Source organism: Lemur catta, chromosome 3, assembly GCF_020740605.2.
Source record: "Lemur catta isolate mLemCat1 chromosome 3, mLemCat1.pri, whole genome shotgun sequence".
NCBI lineage: Eukaryota > Metazoa > Chordata > Mammalia > Primates > Lemuridae > Lemur > Lemur catta.
In genome coordinates this window covers 40,639,767-40,661,567 of record NC_059130.1, presented here as the reverse complement: position 1 = coordinate 40,661,567, position 21,801 = coordinate 40,639,767, and the positions used below count along the sequence as shown (strand labels likewise).

The 21,801-nt window shown below is 37.9% G+C and overlaps 1 protein-coding gene across 3 annotated transcripts in view; it reads left to right on the top strand.

The window, feature by feature from the left end:
* Positions 1-21,801, top strand: part of RABGAP1L (RAB GTPase activating protein 1 like) — a 646,139-nt gene that overhangs the window by 537,581 nt on the left and 86,757 nt on the right. For all 3 annotated transcript variants that reach the window (XM_045547315.1, XM_045547314.1, XM_045547317.1), the window contains one exon: positions 3,833-3,961. In XM_045547315.1, coding sequence (XP_045403271.1) covers positions 3,833-3,961 — 129 coding nt within the window. The remainder of the gene's footprint in view (positions 1-3,832; positions 3,962-21,801) is intronic.

Below are 21,801 nucleotides of genomic sequence, written 5' to 3'. Positions count from 1 at the left end.
ACTAAGTTCTTATTGAGACACCTAAATCTTTGCAAAAGAGGAAGTGTCTATCCCTCATGGCAGAGGGAGAAACTGCTTAGATATAGTTGTCAGAAAATGTAGAGTTATAAACTTAAAATCTGCTTATGGCATTACAAAGGCATTTGAGGTTATACTAATGATTGTGGAAGTCTCTTAAAGATGGGAAATTAGAGGAAAAAGCCCATCAGAATCAAAGTAAGACTGCAGGTTGCTTCTAGAATACTGGCAAGCAAGGTTTTTTGTTCATGGGTTTTTTGCATACTGGCATTTTTGTTTTTATTCACAATGAAATTAGCTATATTGCAGTCCATAAGAAGAAGGTAAGTTCTTCCAACTTAGACTGCCTGCTTTATGGAAGTAAAAATGCCAATGAGAACGGGATACTGCTTTTAGCCACTAAAATATCAGTATCTGAGCATATTTGAGCAACATAGAGACAATTTACCAAACTGTCATCCCTTATATTTCTTTTAGAGTTTGAAAAATGACTCATAAAATACCTTCACTTACTTCATTCTAAAATACTTGAGATTGAAGATACTTCCATTTTTAAAATGAGAAAACTTGTGCAACACCATGAGTTAGCCAGAGTTGGAATTCAAGTCAATTTATTCCATCTTTTGCAACCTTGTTTGAGTACCTTTAATGTGCCAAGTACTTTTCAGACGCTGAGGTTAGAGAATTGAATAAGATGCAATTTCCATACCTTTGTATACCTGGTCCTCCCTGCTGGCAGTGTCAGATTTCCTCTCTTCTTGGGCTTACCTGAGTTGGGCCTGCCATGTGATCTAGAGCATCAACACCAAGGACAGCCACGTGGTACTCTGGCTTCTGGTGTCCAGAGACTCAACCTGAATTAGATGTCAGCCCCACCCTGGTAGGGAGCCCCTTGCTGTACCTCCCCTAAGATTATAGCCTCTTCCAAACAGCATCTCTGCCTACGTAGCCATTCCTGCCCGACCCCAGAGGTCCAGTGTGTGAGAATGTAGGATTCCTCATCCTTGATCCCAATCTTTCTGGTTTTGTATGAGCTAAAAGGCTAGACTTGAAACTAGGCCTTGGGCAGTATGAGGAAATCAAGTAACTATGCTACTGCCTGCAGGCAAAGGATTGCCCCCCCCCACCATTTGTGGGTATCTGTTTCCAGGTAACTAGAAGTTAATTGCACTGAAAATAGAAGAGATGCCCTCAGAGGCCTTTGAGTAGTGAAGAACAGGCTAATCCTATATCCTTACAAACTTTGTAAGCAACCTGTCTTGAATTGCCCAAACCATTACAAGAGAGCTAGTCATCAGAACTGGTATCACATGTTAAACAGGAAGACTTGGGTGTAACTGGTAGCTGGATGCTTTCCCAATAATTCAGCAGTTGATATTTTTAGTTAGAGAAGCTCTCTTTCAGTCCAAAGTTGTTTCCAGTAACTGCCTTTTCCAACTAAGTTAAGATGAGTTGATAGCATGCTAAACTCTTTGTACCACTTATTGCTATCATATCAAAGTATTTATGAGGGGAGAAATAAATCTGAGATGTACGATCCTGGAGTTTTTGTTTTTTCATTGCCACTGTTAGCTTAGCTCTAATTTCTGATTACTAGTTTGCAGACCTAAAGCTGGGGTCAACAGCCTGGTATGTTAATTAATATATTCTTTTTTTTACATGTTTCTACTTAAAAGGCAGAAGAGAAGGGAAGAAAAATGGTATCTATAGCAAAAGAGAGATGAAAGTAGATTTCATTCATTCATTCTGTAACAAATTTTAATTGAGTGCCTCCTATCTGTCTGGGTGTTGTTCTTGTTGCTGTGGATATAGCAGTGAACCAGACAGATAAAGAGGGGAAGAAGGGAACAGATGTAAAACTAGAAAGTGACTTAGTGGGGCATGGGATGAGGGGAAGAATTTAATGCTCAGAGAAGGCCTCACTCAGATCCTATTATATATTGAGCTAAAACCTAGATCACAAGAGTTGCTATCCTTGTGAAGATCTGAGAGAATATTCCAGATAGAGGAAATAGCATGGACAGTTGCCTTCAGTTGGGAATGAATTTGATGTGGACAAAAAAAAAAAAAACAAAAAACAGAAAGAAAGCCTGTGTGCCTGGAAATTGAGAACAAGGATAAAAAGTTTAAGATGAGGTTGGAGGGGAAGGCAGGGACCTCAGATCACGAAAGGCCCTGTGGGCACTGGTGAAGCTTGTGGATTTCATTCTGAGCACAGTGGGAACCATTGGAGGACTTTCACAGAGAGTGACAAGCTCTTAAAGAGTATCATCTGGCTGTAAGGACCGTAGACTGTGGAGAGCAAGAGCAGAAACAGCGAACAGTTGGGAAGATACGGCAGTGGCTCAGTGAGAGATGACGATGACTTGGACCAGGGCAGTGATGACAAGAACTCAGGCCCTGTTGTGAGCAGGAATTTCTCTGGCATCCTATATACTTTTTCAATGCAGTCTTTAGGGCTAATCACCCATACATTTGAATTTAAATAAAGTAACATTTTGAGCTAGCATACAGTTCTATGATATTTAAGGACTGTTTTTTTTTTTAATTACTGAAGTTTTTGACAATTAAGTGTGGACTCTGAAACATCTAATTTCTTTTTGGCTTCTGTGTACCCATCTACCTAAACCTACAATGTGTAGGTATCACAGTGTTTGCCAAAGGATGTTTATAGTTGTTTGTTAAAATTTTCATTGTTGGCTGGGCGCGGTGGCTCACACCTGTAATCCTAACACTCTGGGAGGCCGAGGCGGGTGGATCGCTCAAGGTCAGGAGTTCGAGACCAGCCTGAGCAAGAGTGAGACCCCGTCTCTGCTAAAAATAGAAATAAATTATCTGGCCAACTAAAAATATATATAGAAAAAATTAGCTGGGCATGGTGGTGCATACCTGTAGTCCTAGCTACTTGGGAGGCTGAGGCAGTAGGATTGCTTAAGCCCAGGAGTTTGAGGTTGCTGTGAGCTAGGCTGACGCCACGGCACTCACTCTAGCTCGGGCAACAGAGTGAGACTCTGTCTCAAAAAAAAAAAAAAAAAAATTTCATTGTTTTATTACAAAAGTGTTACTACAGAAAATGGAACAAAATATAAAGAAAAAAATAACCTATATTCCTACTATCCAGATAAACATTTTGTTTTGTTTCTTTTCAATATTTTTTTCTGCATACAGATGTATTTATTTCCAAGTGATTGTTATTTTTTAAAGAGGTAAACTTTGCAAACAATAGTTTTCATAAGAAGTCAGTAGTTAAGTGATTTGTTTCATTTACTTTTTCATAGAATTCTTTAAGGTGTAGGATCAATTTCTTATTTTTCTCGCTTGAGCTGCTGCTATCATTAGTTGAAAAGCCATCTTCCCATTAGGTGTTTATTGTGTAACTCTGATGTGCTTTGATTGCATTGTCTATGTTTTCAGCCAGCTTTGTAATAATATCCTTAAAATGCTCATCAAGTTAAAATCACAGATTAGTCCCAGAGTTCATTTTTTTTTTTACCTTTATTAGCCTTGTTCTTTTCCCAGAGATATAACTTGGTAAGCTTTGCCAGGATCCACCATTATAATTTTCAGGCAATTTAAATTAAATATAGTGTGTTAATTAACTCTTAGATTGCTTCTGTGATGTATGGTGATTTATTTCAGCTAATAGCAATATCTTCTAAATATTGAAATGTCAGAAATATCTTCTAAAAATTTTTGGAACTCACTTAGCTCCTAGCTATGAAAGTATATTCAGGAAAATATAAATTCTTTTTGTAATGTATTTGTCCTGAATGCAGGTTAAAATGTAATGATGATCTTGGTGATTACTTTGCAGACTTCAAAGGAAGATCTTCTGCAGGCTGATTTTGAAGGTGCTTTAAAGTTCTTCAGAGTTCAGCTTCCAAAGAGATACAGGGCGGAGGAAAATGCAAGAAGATTGATGGAGCAGGCTTGCAATATTAAAGTAAGATTCATACATTTATATATAATAAAGATGGAATTTGAATGCAGAATAACAGCAAATTATGTAAAACTCTTTTTCTATATGTTGTAGGGTTTGACTATGTTTAAGGTGATATTGTGTATGAACTAGTCACTCCCAGAGTTTTGTGTCAGGCTAGTATGTGTACAGTAGCTGTACCTCCTAGTAGGACTGAGAGGGAAAGTTGGCAGGTTCAGATTATAACAATAGGAAGACAAACATTTATCTTGTAGGTGGGGCTCTAGAGTGGGCTACTGTGATAGTGGTTTCCATGGCAGCAGACTTAGCATTTAGCTTTTGCCATCTGTTTTAAGATTATTTCGGACAAAGCCAGAAGAGCCTATTCAGTCGATGCTTTCATTTCTCTAAGGGACTTGGACAGTTTGAGTCTTGATCTGCCCATTCCCATCCCACACCTGCCAAATGTCTGTGGATGCATTGGTCCATGTCATATGTCTGATAAAACTAAACAAATTTTGTAAGTTAATTTGAAATTGAAAACTCTATCCAGAAAGTTATGGTATTAAGGTGAGATAGCACACTTTTAAAAGATTTGAAACCAATTTAGTGATGTTAATTCTTATTCCACCGGAATAGGTGATCTTCTCACCTAACCATAACATAAATATAAATTTGTTTCCTAAACAGAGAAAGACCCCAGGTCTTATGGACCTTATATTCTTGCAGAAGGAAACAGACAATAAATAATTAATGTAATAAATAATTTACTTAATATGTTAGAAGGTGATAAATACCTGTGAAAAAAGAAAAAGTAGGGAAAGGTAAAGGAGATTGAATTGGTAGGGTGAGAGAAGGGTGTGATTGTTAATAGACAGGGCAGACTTCACTGAGAAGATGAAGGAGAGGAGGCATTCGTCGTGGAGATTTCTGGTGGAAGAGGATTTCAGATGGGGCAACAGCCAGTTCAAAGGCCCTGAGGCTGGCTCACGCCTGGTGGGTTTGAGGAACAGCAAGAAGACCATTGTAGCTGGAATGAAGTGAATGAAATGAGAGTAATAGGAGAGGAAGTTAGAGTGTTCAAAAGAGCCAGAAAATGTAGGCCATTGTAAGGACTTAGGCTTTATTTAGAGTGAAGTGGGGAGCCCTTGCAGGATTTTGAGTGGAGGAGTGATATGATCTGTCTGAGGTTTTTAGAGGATCATGATGGCTATTTTGTTAAGAACAGACCATAAGAAGGTAAGAGAAGTAAGAAAATCAGACAGGAGATTTTGCAGTAATCCTGTTGAAAGATGATGATAGATTGAACCAGGGTGATAACAGTAGAGATGGAGATGGTGGTTGGAACCTGTGTACATTTTGAAAGAGAACCAATGAGATTTCATGATGTGTTAAATGTGAAGGTGAGAAGAAAAGAGTAGTCGAGATAACTGCATAGATTTTGAACTGAGCAACTAGAAGATAAGAGTCGCCATCACCTCGCTGAGCTTATTACTTAAAATGTACTTTGACACGGACTTCTTTTAGGCACCATACCCACTGTAACTTTTTTGTGCAATACTATTGTTTTGAATTTTAACCTATTTTAAATTAAATTATAAATGTTAAAAACTACAGTTCAATGTTAAAAGTAAATTAAGCAGAAAAGTCATATTGTCTTTCAAGTGAATTTTGTATTCAAAGAAATCATTTTCCAAAGGTCATTAAGAAAGATGGACCTCTGAAGTCTTCATCCTGAAATGCAAACTCTTTAAAAGACACCTGCATTTCAGAAGTCTACATTTGTTTGTAGACTTTGAAAATATATTCTAGTGGGCATGGTGTCTTTGATTGAATTTTGTGGGTGGTGAGTTTGAAAGGTAGACTGATTGATTGTTCCAGAGATACTAAAGAGAAGTATTATAAACTGGGTCAATGCTATAGGAATCCTTTAAAATAAAGTATTGATTTCTAAGAATAAAAGAGTAGAGAATTAAGAGGTATAGATGAGATGGAAAGTTAAATGTTTTCAAGGGAAATCTAATACCACTGGCAAGTCATTGAGGACAAAAACCCAGGAAAACTATCCAAAAATATGAACTATATAGGGAAACATTTTTTCCCTATGTAATTTATGAAGTTCCTTGGAGCTAATAATTGTCAACACAGAAACATGGGATTGCGCTAGGACGAGAATGTAGGTCTCCAACCCAAAGGTTTAAAATTGCTTTTAAACTGAGACCTACGTTTTGAAATTGCTTTTATATCAAGGCCTTAACCTTACATACATACATGCATACATATCTGGAGAAATACTTACCCTTACAATGTATGAGGCACTGTGATGCTTTCTGTTCTACTGTATTGTAGTCTATGTCATTTTAAACTTCTCCTGTCACCCCAAGAAAATCTCCAAACCAAAAACCTGATCACAACCCACTGAACTGATGGCTTACAGTTTTTAAAAAACACTAAGGCCTATCCCACTGTTCCCAATGCCTCCTCCTTCCCCACTCTGATCTTCTGCAACCAGTGAGAGGCCGTGGACGATGAGGTGTCATGGTGAATGATGGAGGTGTGCGTGCGGGTAAGGATGTGAGTCATCATGCCATCATTACAGTGGGATATGCTGGCAGTTGGAAATTTTAGGAGATGATGGGCTTATGGACTGAGGCTATGTGTTAGACAAAACATTCACAGACAACGGTGACTACAGGCATGGAATAGGCAAAAAAGTTAAACTCATAATTTCTTATCCACAGCCTATTTAAGATTAAGGATAGAATTTCTGCCAAAAGTAATACAGTTTTTTTAAATTTTTAAATTAATTTCAAATTGTCAAAGTTGGTATTTGTATAGAATTATACCTTCTTTGAATAGACATGTTTGCATTTAATAGCCAGCAAAATGAATCCCTTTCCTCTAACTTTAAGAAACTATGACCAGTGATTTCAGTGAACTGACTGGTTTTAAAATAGATGGAGCAATTTCAGGTAAAAAATAACTTTTTAGCTCTGTATGTGGTTTATTTCTGTGAGTACCAACAAGATTTATTAATAAATCTTGTACCAACAAGATTTATTAATAAAGCATATTATATTGGATAAATAATTTTATTCTTCTAAAATTCATTTGACATTAAGTATCAGGAACATTTTTTGGTAGTTTTTAAGCTGCCAATTTAACTAATAGGATTTTTTTTTTTTTTTTTTTTTTTTTGAGACAGAGTCTGACTCTGTTGCCCAGGCTAGAGTACCATGGCATCAGCCTAGCTCACAGCAACCGCAAACTCCTGGGCTCAAGCGATCCTACTGCCTCAGCCTCCCTAAGTAGCTGGGACTACAGGCATGCGCCACCATGCCCAGCTAATTTTTTCTATATATATTTTTAGCTGTCCATATAATTTCTTTCTATTTTTAGTAGAGACGGGGTCTCGCTCTTCCTCAGGCTGGTCTGGAACTCCTGCGCTCAAACAATCTGCCCTCTTCGGCCTCCCAGAGTGCTAGGATTACAAGCGTGAGCCACCGCACCCGGCCACAACTAATAGGATTTTAAATTTTTATTTACTTACGTATTTATTTTAGAGACAGGATCTAGCTCTATTGTCTAGGCTAGAGTGCAGTGGCCTGTCATAGCTCACTGTAACCTAGAATTCCTAGGCTCAAGCAATCCTCCTGCCTCAGCCTTCTGAGTAGCTGGGACTATAGGTGTGAGCCACCACACCCAGCTCATTTTTTTATTTTTTGTAGAGAAAGAATCTCCCTGTGTTGCCCAGGCTGCTCTTGAACTCCTGGCCTCAAGTGTTCCTTCCACCTACTCTTTCCAAAGTGCAGAGATTATAGGCATGAGCCACCATGCCCCCCCTTTAAGTTATTCTGATATCCTCCTGTTCCTGTGGTTTCAACCATCTAAAATCAGAAAATATGTTGACCCATCAGAATTTTACTTTGAATAGTCATTTGGTTACTTAATATTGAGATCAAGACCTAAATAAAAGCTGCTTAAATTAAACTGCCTAGTATGAATATCTTGTACTTTCCCAAGGAGTCAGCTTTTATTGAATATTATTATTTGATTTTTTACCTTATAGTTAAAACTGTTGCTGTTACAGAGCTTCTTAAATTTGGATTTTGGCTTCAGAGACTCTGAATCACCAGAAATTTGAATTTCTTCATATGAACATACGAGCATTTTGTTTTTTCTGGTAGGACAATATATAGCTTTCATTGAATTCTTAAACAGAATTCAGTGACTCAAGAAAAGTTAGTTTCTGTACTGTGGGACAATCTTAGACTTGTTAGACAAATTAATATTTCTATAGAACATTAGAAGTTATGAATGAGGTTCCTATATATATTCAAGTACACCTTATAATTTTTATCTGATTGTTTTTATACATATTTTTATTCAATACCATTTATATTATATTAGGTTGAGTTGATGAAATTACCATTCTTGTTGGTTAAAAGCTGTCAGGTATTAGATGTTGTATATGATTTAATTCAATATTCTATGCCTCTTTACAGTTCAAATAGATGCCATGTATGTGGATGATGAAATATTAAAAGTTTAAGTCCTTCAAACATAATGGAATTCATTTAGCTGACATTGCTCAGATAAAAATAAAAAGATAAAGAATGAAACATCTATAATACAGAAATTATATGGCCTGGGCGTGGTGGCTCACGCCTGTAATCCTAGCATTCTGGGAGGCTGAGGCAGGCGGATCGTTTGAGCTCAAGAGTTCGAGACCAGCCTGAGCAAGAGTGAGACCCCGCCTCTACTAAAAAAATAGAAAGAAGTTAGCTGGACAGCTAAAAATATATATAGAAAAAATTAGCCGGGCATGGTAGCACATGCATGTAAGTCCCAGCTACTCGAGAGGCTGAGGCAGAAGCATTGCTTCAGCCCAGGAGTTTGAGGTTGCTGTGAGCTAGTCTGATACCATGCGACTCTAGCCTGGGCAACAGAGTGAGACTCCGTCTCAAAAAAAAAAAAAAAAAAAAGAAAGAAATTATAGGTACCTTAGTTCTATAGCCATGTAAAATTTTCCTGAGAATTACTCTCCAAAGACTGGGGAATAAGTCTTTTTTTTTAGTTGATTTTTATTTGGAATAATCTTGCAAGTGCCATATTTACTATGGACTTCATTAATAGCAAAGTTCATAAGCACATCATCTTAAATATTCTGGTAGATCTTCATAATAGAGTGTTTTAAAATATAAATTATCCTATGTCATTTGTATTTTATTTTTTTTTTTTTTTTTTTTTTTTTTTTTTTTTTTTTTTTTTTTTTTTTTTTTTTTTTGAGACAGAGTGTCACTTTGTTGCCCGGGCTAGAGTGAGTGCCGTGGCATCAGCCTAGCTCACAGCAACCTCAAACTCCTGGGCTTAAGCGATCCTACTGCCTCAGCCTCCCTAGTAGCTGGGACTACAGGCATGAGCCACCATGCCCGGCTAATTTTTTTGTATATATATTTTTTAGTTGGCCAGATAATTTCTTTCTATTTTTAGTAGAGACGGGGTCTCACTCTTGCTCAGGCTGGTCTCGAACTCCTGACCTCGAGCGATCCACCCGCCTCGGCCTCCCAGAGCTAGGATTACAGGCGTGAGCCACCGCGCCCGGCCTGTATTTTATTATTAAAATAATTTGAACAAAATTAAAACTGCAAAGTCAAACATTACCCTAAAAGAAGAGAATTAGGAAAGAAAGATCTTTTACTGAATGCCTGTTGTGTGCCAGGAACTATGCAAGAGGGCTTCTCAGAGGGAATGTGAGCTAAAATGAGGCCTGAAGGATTATCAAGAGATAAAGAGTGTATTGATGCAGGGGAAGGGTGTTTCATGCAGAGAACACAGAGAAGCCCATAAGCAAGAAATATGGAGTTGTCCGAGACCTAAATGTGTGTCATGGCTGGAGAGCAGAATGCAAGGCAGGAGGAGGAGTGAGGAGAGTGAACAAAGGACTAGAGAGGTCAGCAGGGGCCAGGCAGCTTGTGCAGAGCCTTGTAAACCATGGTAAGCAATTTCCATTTTATCCTGAGTGGCACTGAGGGGTTTTAAATAGGAGACAAATTATCAGGTTTGTGTTTTAGGAAGGTTCAGGGTCTGTTGCAGTAATCTAGGTGAGAAGTGACCAAAGTATTTGTTATAGGCTGGATTGGTATGGATGGATTCCAGAGATATTCAGGAGATAGTATTAATAGATTTTAGAGATTAAATATGAGCATTAGGACAGAGCAGGAGAGCCAGTGATGACACTTAGGATTCTTAGGCAACTTTATATAGTAATCACATGGGGAAAGGAAATAAAAAAGAATAAATTACAAGGATAGAAGTTGATTAGTTAAGTTTTAATTATGTTAAGTTTGTGATACATATCTGCAGACTCATATCCAAGTAAATAGAAATATCTAATAGGCCAGTAGACATTGAAGTGATATCTGAGCTAAAAGTAGACATTTGGGAGTCATCAGCATTGAAACCATGGGAGCACATGAATTCTCTTAGAGGAGTATAGAGAGTGACCAGAGAGAAGGGTTGAGGATGGATGCATTAACGTATAAAATATGGGCTAGGGCATAGAAAATGGTGAGACTAAGAAGGCAGGAAGAAACCCAAAAGAGTGTGAAATGTAAATACTAAGGGAAAAAGTGTTTGTTTTCAAGAGGAAAGTGTTGCACAAGTATCAATGGTGCCTAGGGGTTATATAAGGTACTGAGGAGTGGAAAGTGGCCATTGCCCAATATTTAATGATCAAGAGGTCCTTGATGGCCTTAGTGAGAACAGTTTCAATGAATTGATGAAGTATAAAAGCCAATGATTCAAAAAAGTGTATAGTGGATGTGTAAATGGAGAAAGAAAATAAGACAGTTTTTTTAAGATTAGTATGGGGAGAGGCTGGGAGATAGAGGAGATGTCCAGCTCACCAGAGAGAGTAAGTATCAGTACGAGAGAGAGAAAGATAAGAGGACAGGAGGCTAAGATGTATTTTTGGAGGATGGGAAAAGGGAGTATTTATTTATTTGTTTATTTTATTTATTTATTTTTTTATTTCAGCATATTATGGGGGTACAAAAGTTTAGGTTATGTATATTGCCCATGCCCCCCCACACCCCCGAGTCAGAGCTTCAAGCGTGTCCATTCCCCAGACAGTGCGCATCACACTCATTATGTAGGTATACACCCACCCCCCACCCCCACATCTGCCCGACACCCAATTGATGTTATTCCCAAATGTGCACTTGTGATGATCAGGGAAACCAATTTGCTGGTGAGTACATGTGGTGCTTATTTTTCCATTCTTGGGATACTTCACTTAGTAGAATGGGTTCCAACTCTATCCAGGAGAACATAAGAGATTCTATATCACCGTTATTTCTTATAACTGAGTAATACTCCATGGTATACATATACCACATTTTACTAATCCACTCATGTATTGATGGGCATTTGAGTTGTTTCCATATCTTTGCGATTGTGAATTGTGCTGCTAAAAACATTCTAGTGCAGATGTCTTTTTTATAGAATGTCTTTTGTTCTTTTGGGTAGATGCCCAATAATGGGATTGCTGCATCCAATGGTAGGTGTACTTGAATCTGTTTAAGGTATCTCCATATTGCTTTCCACAGGGGTTGCACTAGTTTGCAGTCTCACCAGCAGTGTATGAGTGTTCCTGTCTCTCTGCATCCACGCCAACATTTATTGTTTTGGGACTTTTTGATAAAGATCATTCTCACTGGAGTTAAGTGATATCTCATTGTGGTTTTGATTTGCATTTCCCTGATGATTAGAGATGCTGAGCATTTTTTCATATGTTTGTTGGCCATTCTTCTATCTTCTTTGAAAAATTTCTATTCATGTGCTTTGCCTACTTTTTGATAGGGTTGTTTGATTTTTTCTTGCTGATTTTCCTGAGTTCTAAATAGATTCTAGTTATCAGTCCTCTATCAGATGTGTAGCCTGCGAAAATTTTTTCCCATTCTGTAGGTTGTCTGTTTACTTTCGTGACAGTTTCTTTGGCTGTGCAGAGCTTTTTAATTTAATCAGGTCCCATTTATTTTTTATTGTTGCTGTGATTGCCTTTGGGGTTTTCTTCATAAATTATTTGCCTAGGCCAATGTCTATAAGAGTCTTTCCCACATTTTCTTCTAGAATTCTAATAGTTTCACACCTAAGGTTTAAGTCTGTTATCCACCGTGATTTGATTTTTGTGAGAGGTGAAAGGTGTGGGTCCTGTTTCAGTCTTCTACATGTGGCTATCCAGTTTTCCCAGCACCATTTATTGAATAAGGATTCTTTTCCCCAGAGTATGTTTTTGTCTGCTTTGTCAAAGATTAGATAGCTATATGAGGTTGGTTTTATATCTCGGTTTTCTGTTCTGTTCCACAGGTCTGTGTCCCTGCACTTGTGCCAATACCATGCAGGTTTTTTTTTTTTTTGAGTGAAAGGGGAACATTTATTGTTGTAAGCCCCTGAGATTTGGGGATTATTCGCTACTGCAGCATAATTTGCCCTAGGGGATACCATGCAGTTTTAATAACCACAGCCTTGTAGTATAGTTTGAAGTCTGGTAAATTAATACCTAAGGGAGTCTTTAAATGCTAAAAAATCTCAAATTTTTTATTCTCAAATCTTAATTTCTTCATTGAGCACTTACTATATGCTAAGCACTGCGCTAGACCCGGGAATATGAGGTTGAACTCTTGGAATTTATACTGTTGTGAAGATGATGTTAATTAGATAATCACTTGAATAATATATACTTACTTACAAAGTGAAATAAATGCTCAGAAGGGACATGATAAGGGTATGTGAGAGCAAAGAGCAAGGGAACCTGACTTTGACTCAGTTATTTAGGGAAAGCTTTCTTGAAGTAAAATTATAAGACATTCCAGACTGAGGGAACAGCATGTGCAAGGTCTGTGAAGAGGAAGAGAGTATGGTAAGTTTTAGAAACTATGAGAAGGCCAATGTGACTATAGTTCAAAGAGTGATGAGGGTTGATATCCAGGCACCAGACCATTCTATCTGCCAGGAAGAAGAAAAGGCCCACAGAAAGAGAAATTTAACCATTAAATAAAGAAAGAGGACTTTATCAACAGAGAGAGGCCTACAAGGAGGGTAAGGGATTAACCTTAAAAGAATGGACCTTTCTTTCATTATAGTAGGAGGAAATAAGCAAGGGATGAATGGGGATAAAGGTGAATGCATAGTTTGGTGAGGAGGAAATGCCATTTGAAGTTTTCTGTTATTTCCAGTAAGCATGATCTAGAATGAAGGACATGTAGTGAAGTGAGAGGTTTGAAAACACGGAAAAGCTTTTTAGATAGACATTGTAATGAAGAAAAGAAAACCACAAATGACAGCTGAGCTATATTGTTGGAAACCATGAATTCATAGTGGCAAAAATCTGCAATGTTTCATGAGTTTCTCTAGAAACATTCAGCAGTCCAAATGTGTATATGAAGACAGCAGACAGCTATTTTAACCCGAGTTGAAGTTTGCTAGCGTGAGGCAAAGGAAGGGAGTGGGGCCAGGGCAATGTTGTGCCCTGTTGTAAACTATGGCTTGGTTGGGGGATAAGAGGGAGGAGAAAAAGAAGCATCTCTAATTTGTAGCTTTTGCAATTTCCATGGTACACATACTCCCACCACAGCCAAATTTCAAGCTACCAACCATTTCACAACCACTTCACACAGTTTCTGAATATTAACAGTCACTTCTGAACTGGTCGTTGCTGACTGCAGCATACCACAGGGTCAGGGAGATGAGGCTAGTAGCAGCAGAGTAGTTGACATGAAAAATGGAGTCTGACTATTAGAAAAGAAAGTAAAAACAGATGGGGACTGAGAGACTGCAAGAAAAGAGGTTGAAGGAAGTGAACAAAGAATTGTTGAATTCCATGAACAGTAAGAAAGGTGGAGGAGGAGATTTCTTGAGTTAGTGGTTACCCAAGAGAGAAGCATCTTTTCTTCAAAAATTCTTATATTTTAAAGATAGCTTTCTGATGTTAGAAGGTAATCCTAACCTGTGCTCAGAATTTTCAGTTATCAACTCAGGTTAATTAATGGCAGCAAAACCATGCCAATTGCTATTTTGGTATGGCCAGTTCCTATGCTTTGCTTCTCTTTGTCCTACTAACAATGCCACCATCTCTCCCATTTACTCTGATCCCATGATCAAAGGTTTGAAATTCATTATAGAAGGAATAAACAAAGATGGCAGGGGCAATGAGATTAGGGGATATGAAGAGGGCCCCTGGTGGTGAAAAGCAGAATCCTGACCTGGCATCTTCCTCTCACATACCAAATTGTCTTCCTGCTCCATGCTGGGGAGAGGTACCTACCACTGACAAGATGTTATCATGGTAACTACTTGCCTCAGAAAATTCTAAGCTCTGCTGCAGCTCAATTACCTGTATACTGTGCTGGACAATTTTCCACTGTCCCAGCATGGATGAATACAGTTTGATTGTACCCCTCACAAATCATGTTTTTAATAGGATAGTGGGAGAGTCCTTTATCCCTTTAAGACCTCCATATTTATAACCATGGATTTGAATTGATTTGAAAATAACTTTCACACTAGAGGAAAACTATTAAAAAAGCACTTATATTAAAAACAATTTACCTCTAATTTCTTCATGCTGTTTGCTATTTATTGCTGGCTGTTTTTGCTGTATATAAACAAGAATGTGCTCTCTGAAATAGAGGCTTTCTTTGAATTAGCAGAGAGGCCCCACAGAAGCTTTTATCACCTCCATAAATGTAGGATATGTGTCCTTATGTACGCCATTGAAAAGGTTCATTTTTGATGGAACCACATCTCATGTTCCTTTCCTGTAAAGACATCTGTATATTGGCAACCACGGTTGGGATATTTGGTTTAGAGTGTCATAATCTTCTACTGGAGAAAGTTTATTATATTATAGGATAAAGAAATTTGATAAACAATTGATAATGAAGTAGTTTCTATATCAAAGCATTTGCCTCTGTTTTTCTTTGAGGCTTCTATTAACATTCATAATCCTCAGTGCACCTCAGATTTGGGACATTGTTTAGGTTTTTTTTGTTTGCTTTTTTTTGAGACAGAGTCTTGCTCTGTTGCCCGGGCTAGAGTGAGTGCCATGGCATCAGCCCAGCTCACAGCAACCTCAAACTCCTGGGCTCAAGCGATCCTACTGCCTCAGCCTCCCAAGTAGCTGGGACTACAGGCATGCACCACCATGCCCGGCTAATTTTTTCTATATATATAGTTTTAGTTGTCCAGATAATTTCTTTCTATTTTTAGTAGAGACAGGGTCTCGCTCTTGCTCAGGCTGGTCTTGAACTCCTGACCTCGAGCGATCCACCCGGCCTCCCAGAGTGCTAGGATTACAGGCGTGAGCCACCGCGCCCAGCGTGTTTAGGTTTTTTATCCAATCAACAGGGAAGATGTAAATGTCAGACATACTCTAAAACAGTCAGACATACTCTAAAATTGGTAGAGGAAACAGGCCATTGCTCCAAATGCCCAGGCATCAGGCACCTTCTACATTTAGAAAACTCAGTTTTTATGGCTGTTCCTAATTGGCTAGAATGCATTTGTCTCCTTTATTTGCTTCTACCATTTTATTTCTACCCTGTACCTACTTCTGCCAGTCATTTTCTGTCAGTTCATTAAAAAGAAAGCCATATAGACATTTTAAAATTAACTTGATGGATGAACTGGGTATTGTACTATAAACATGTAAGTCAGTAAATTTTCCTGCCCCCCCAAAAAATAAGATAAGTTGATATAAAAATTAATTTATATATGGCATCTCTTTTATTAGCAAAAAAGTAGTAAACCATAGTAATAAAGCATTAAGCCCTTATATACATTCCAAAATCTCACCAAGTAGTTTCTCTCTCTTCAAAAACTTTAAGTATTCTTTTTTCCCCTGCACCTAATTAACTCCCAGCAGTCTTGTAAAGGCTTAGTAAGACCAATGGTTATGCTTATACATGGGAGTTTTCATATTTCATATACCTTTTGAGGTGTTTTGCCAATTGCCTTTCATCTAGTAGTTATGATTTATATTTATCAGCATTAGTGAATAAAATTAGAACTCTTCTTCCCTGTTGGGAACAGCAGTAATCAGTAATTTTCCCACAACTAGTTACAATGGTATCCACGTTTCTTTGAGTTCTTTTATTTTTAGTTTTTTATTATTTGAATTCACATTACATTTATATTTAAAGTGTGCTTCATTGTTATATTTGGAGATCTGATTCAGAGAAGGAAATAGGTAAAGTGTTCCTCTGTGTCCATATTGCTGCTCCCTGAAATTTAATTTTACTTTTTTAGATAACAATAAAGTAAATTTAAATGAAAAGAGGTTGGTTAATGGGTACAAACATACAGTTAGAAGGAATAAGTTCTAGTGTTCGATAGTACAGTGGGGTGACTATAGTTAACAATTACTGTATATTTCAAAAAAGCTAGAAGAGAATATTTGAAATGTTTCCAACACAAAGAAATAATAAACATTAGAGGTGATAGATATCCTACATACCCTGATTTAATCAATTACATATTGTATGTGTTAAAATATCACATGTACCCAAGAAATATGTACAATTATTATGCACCAGTAAAAATTAACTAATGAAAATGTTTTAGCTATTTTAAATGCGTTAGGTTAAGAAGGCTGGGCCACTGGATCCTGTGGGTTTAGTCTTCCCAACACTTAAACCACAACTGTTTCAGATACCAGTGCCTCTACTCTGGGGAAAATAAAGTATAATTACATTATATTTACTGAGTTATTATTTATGTTCTCATTTCTCCAACTCTTAGATCCATTTAGCATTTAGCTGGCAAATAACTAAATCTAATTAATACTCTGGAGAAATTACTTCATTTCTCCTTTCTCCCCCACCACTCCTGTAAATTTTTTTTTAAATGGTGGAAGCAACATGTAAATGAACATAGCAACCCAAAAAAGATAGTCAAAATTTTTAAGTGTGTTCACATGTCTCCAACTGTTTATCAGGTTTTCTGAAGCTCTACTTAAAAACAAATAACCTGCTGAGGAGAAAATTATATTCCTTGCTATATAGTTAATAGTTGTGACTAAATAGGCAATCTTTTCTCATTACCAAGTCCTCTGGTTTGGGGACATTCTGTTACTACCACCTGTGGGAAGAGGAGCTATTTCATTTCTCTGAAATGTCTAGCCTTTTGCCTTTTCTCTTTTCTCTGCCTGAGGAACTTCCTAATCAAATCATTACTCTATAGTTCACATAGTCTCTTTCAAATACTCATTTTTGGGCCGGGCACTGTGAGTCACTCCTGAAATCCTAGCACTTTGGGAGGCTGAGGCGGGAGGATTGCTTGAGCTCAGGAGAGACCAGCCTGAGCAAGAGCAAGACCCCATCTCTACTAAAAATAGAAAAATTAGCCGGGCGTCATGGTGTGTGCCTGTAATCGCAGCTACTTGAGAGGCTGAGGCAGGAGGATCTCTTGAGCCCAGGAGTTTGAGGTTGCTGTGAGCTACGATGATGCCACTGAAATCTAGCCCGGGGGACAGAGTGAGGCTCTGTCTCAAAGGAAAAAAAAAAAAAAATTGAACCTCACTCCAACCTTCATTAAAAAAATGAAAAAATGAAAAAGGCAAATACTCATTTTTATTTTTGCTTATTTGATTATTATAATGTGAAGGAATCTTGGAGTGAGTAAAAGCGTATGAAAAGGTGGTGAAACTGGTGTTGTGATACGTGATTTAGGCAGGGGGGATTTGTCAGTGTGCGCTAGTCTGTTCACTCTCTGTCTAGTTGCTGCATCACCCCCTGTCATCCCTCACCCTTTGGGTCACTGTATTTCCTATTAACTCTTACTACCTTTGTCCTGGAAAGTTTAAGCTGAAGTTTCTCTCACAGTTGGTTCCTGAAGAAGCCATACTTTTTTTTTTTAATTTTTTTATTTCAGGATATTATGGGGGTACAAACATTTTGGTTACATGTTATGACTTTGCCGCTTCCCAACCATGATTTGAGACGTGCCCTTTCCCCTGCTACAATGCTCACCGCGTCCATTATTTGTGAATTTACCCACCCCCAATCCCCCTACCCCCAAAGAATATTACTACTGGGTGAACAGCTTAGTGTTGATCAATCAGTGCCAGTTTCATGATGAGTACATGTGGTGCCTATTCTTCCATTCTTGTGATGTCTCACTTCGGAGGATGGGCTCAAGCTCTGTCCAGGAGAATATAAGAGGTGCTAGATCACCATCGTTTCTTATAATTGAGTAGTACTCCATTGTATACATATACCATATTTTATTAATCCACTTACAGATTAATGGGCACTTGGGTTGTTTCCACATCCTTGCTATAGTGAATTGTGCTGCCATAAACATTCGGGTGCAGATGTCTTTCTTATAGAATAAATTTTTCCCTTTGGGTAGATGCCTAATAGTGGTATTGCTGGATCAAATGGTAGTTCTACTTGTAGCTCTTTGAGGTATCTCCAAATTCTTTTCCACAGAGGTTGCACTAATTGCAGTCCCACCACCAGTGTAAGAGTGTTCCATCTGTCCACATCCTCACCAGCATTTGTTGCTTTGGGATTTTTTGGTAAAGGCCAATCTTACTGGAGTTAGGTGATATTTCATTGTGGTTTTGATTTAAGAAGCCATACTTTTGTTTTTTCATATTTGTATTAGTTTGCTAGGGCTGCCATTACAAAATAAATGCAACAGACTGGGAGGCTTAAACAATAGAAGTTTACTTTCTCGCAGGGCTGGAGGCTAGAAGTCCAAGATCAAGATGCTGACTGGGTTGGTTTATTCTGAGGCCCCTTTCCTTGGCTTGCAGATGTCCACCTTCTTGTTGTGTCCTCTCATGGTCGTTCCTCTCTCTGTGTCCTAATCTCTCTCTCTTTTTTTCTTTTTTTTAAGAGACAGGGTCTCTCTATGTTGCCCAGGCTGGAGTGAACAGCAATAGAGAACTATTCACAGGTGTGATCATAGCACACTACAGCCTTCAACTCCTGGGCTCAAGCGATGCTTCTGCCTCAGCCTCCTCCCAGTAGTTGGGACTATAGGTGCAGCCACTGAGCCAGCTCTGATGTCTTTTTATAAGGTCCTCAATCATACTGGATTAGGGCCCACCCTAAGTACCCCATTTTTAATTTAATTATCTTTCTGAAGGCTTTATCTCCAAATACAGTTACTTCTGAGGTACTGGGGTTTAGGGCTTTGACATGTGAATTTTGGTAGTGGGGGGATACAATTCAGCCCATGACAGTGTTGTTCTCATAGCCAACTGAGTGCAAATTTCTTCTCCATTTTTCTAAAGACATTCTCTTCTGAACATGAATCTAGCTGAGCAGCTCTGAGCTGTACCTCCAGCATCTTATTACACATGACACTTTCCTATTTTTGTCAGCATACTCAAGTTCTCCAATTTTCTCCCAACTCTCGGATGATCTAAAAGATTCAATTTTTTTTTTTTTTTACAGTTCCACCCTCGACTTCCATCAGCCCACTTGGTTGGCAAGGAATTTCCTCTGGCATTTATGTTAGCTTGTTAAAAGTTCTAATTTACCTTATATACCCTGTTCTAGTACAGTCTTCTTGCATTAACTTTCTTATAGTCTGGCCTTTATATTGTATCATATCTTATACAAACTATATCCTCCTTCATTCCCCTCTTTTCCTAAATGAGAGGCAGTGAATTGCACAAGTAAATAAATTATATCTTTGTACAATGTCCAGTGGTAGAAAAAGTCTATATTCTATTATATTAAACAATAGAAAGAATATTTTAAGCAACAACATAATTTGAATACTAATAGGCCACAGTGACTTAGTTTATTTTGTACAATCATTTATATAAAAACTTTTATCCTAAAATATTTTACCATGTTTTAGGATGGCCATTGTTTTAAAATGCCACATGGCATTTTTCCTGCAAAGGAAAAATTTTGAAGATTATCTGACATAGTAGGATCTTCTTGGAGCCCACAGAATTTATAGTTTCAGGCCCCTGACATTACTTGTCTGGACTGTAACTGCCTGGGAACTGGTCTCTCTGGCTTTAGTTTCTGTCCTCTCTAGTTTCCTCTACACACAACCATCTGAGTTGACTGCCTGGAAACCCAGACTCATCACTCGTAGGCTCAGGGAACACTGCTGCTCCCTGTTACCTGCGAGAGAAATCCCACACACCTCAGCGTGGCACAGTGCCCCTTCTTTTATACCAGTAAGCCACACCCTTGTCAAAGCCTATTTCTTCTGCCTGGAATGCTTTTCCCTGGAAAAGTTGGAGGCTTTGGAAGCAGACAAGTCTAGGTTTGAATTCTGGCTCTTATTCTTACTGACTGAATGATCCTGAGAAGGTTACTTGAGTATGAGTTTCCTCATCATGAAACGAGGCTAATACTACTGCACAGGGATGTTGTAAAAATTAATTAAACTAAGCACATGTGTGATGCACTGGCTAACTTATTTATTCATTCCTTGTTGTGGCCATGTGGCCAAGCAAACTCCCATTGACTTTTAGGACCCAGGTCTGACACCATCACCTCTGGGAACCTACACTGTTATTTATTCTGACTCTAGCGATTCCTGTACTAGAGCACCACTGTTGAAATTAAGAACTTGGCTTTCTGAAGCCATGGTATTAGAGTTCAAACCTTAGCTTCTCTGCCATTAAATAATTAGCTGTGTGATCTCTGGAAGTTACTTATACTCACTGTACCTCAGTTATCTCTTGTGTAAAATGGAGATAATATTGTCTATGAAATAGGATTGCTGTGAGGATTAAATAGGATATATAGATAAGGAACTTGGCATAATGCAGTACATAGTTAGCATACAAAAAATGTTAGCTGTTATTACTATAGTCATCCTGGGTAAGTGCTCTCATTATCAGTTCCTCAAGGGTGTGGCTCTACCTTGCTCCTCTCTAGATGCCTTGCAGCTGGCCCAACACCCAGCACAGTAGATGGATCAAACCAGTTCATCTACTATTTTTTTATATTTATTCAGTAACAAATCCTATTAATAAAAGATGAAGACTGTTGGGCTTTAAATTCTCCCTAAAAATACTTATGGAAATAAACAGAAAAATCCTCATGTGTTACACTGAATGGTATTAAAGGTTTCTTCCTATAGAAAATGAAATAAAAAGTGAAATTGGTCTGAATTCTGCTTTTACGAATGGTGTCTATCATACCATGTAGCTTACAGGGATTATGAAATATGTATTTGTGAATTCTCCACTTTTACTGACCTTTGAGGCTTTGATAGAAGATAGCTTTCTTCCTTGATGCTGTGAATAATCAGATGCCCTTCATTATCTCTCTTAGATTTTTTTGGATCGTTATTCGATGATTTTAGAATACTCAAAGTTTTTTCAAATCTCATTTACATAAACTTCCTAGTTGTCTATGGCCAAAACAACTGATTTAAAGAATTAAGTCTCAGGTGTATATGCGACAGACTTTAAAACAGGGTAGAATATCACAGTAACAGAGTTTGTAACCAAAAGACTGCTAATAGATCTCTCAAATGACAGATCTCAGTTCCTTTTTTATGTATGAAGTATTAATCACATTTTATATTTTGATACGAAATTTCCTTTATGCATTTCATAATTATCAGTTATGTTTTCTTCATAAATTAAATTTACAGAATGTGATGGGTATATGTGCATGTTTATCCTTGCACAATGTATCAGTTCTCTATTGCTGTGTAACAAACCATCCCAAAACTTACTGGTTTAAAACAACAATTAATATTTCTCATAATTCTGGGAGTTGGCTGGGTGATTCTTCTTATGGTATCTCCTGGATTCACTAATGCACAGACGTTCACCAAGCTGTTTCAAACACTGCACAAGGGAAGTGGATACC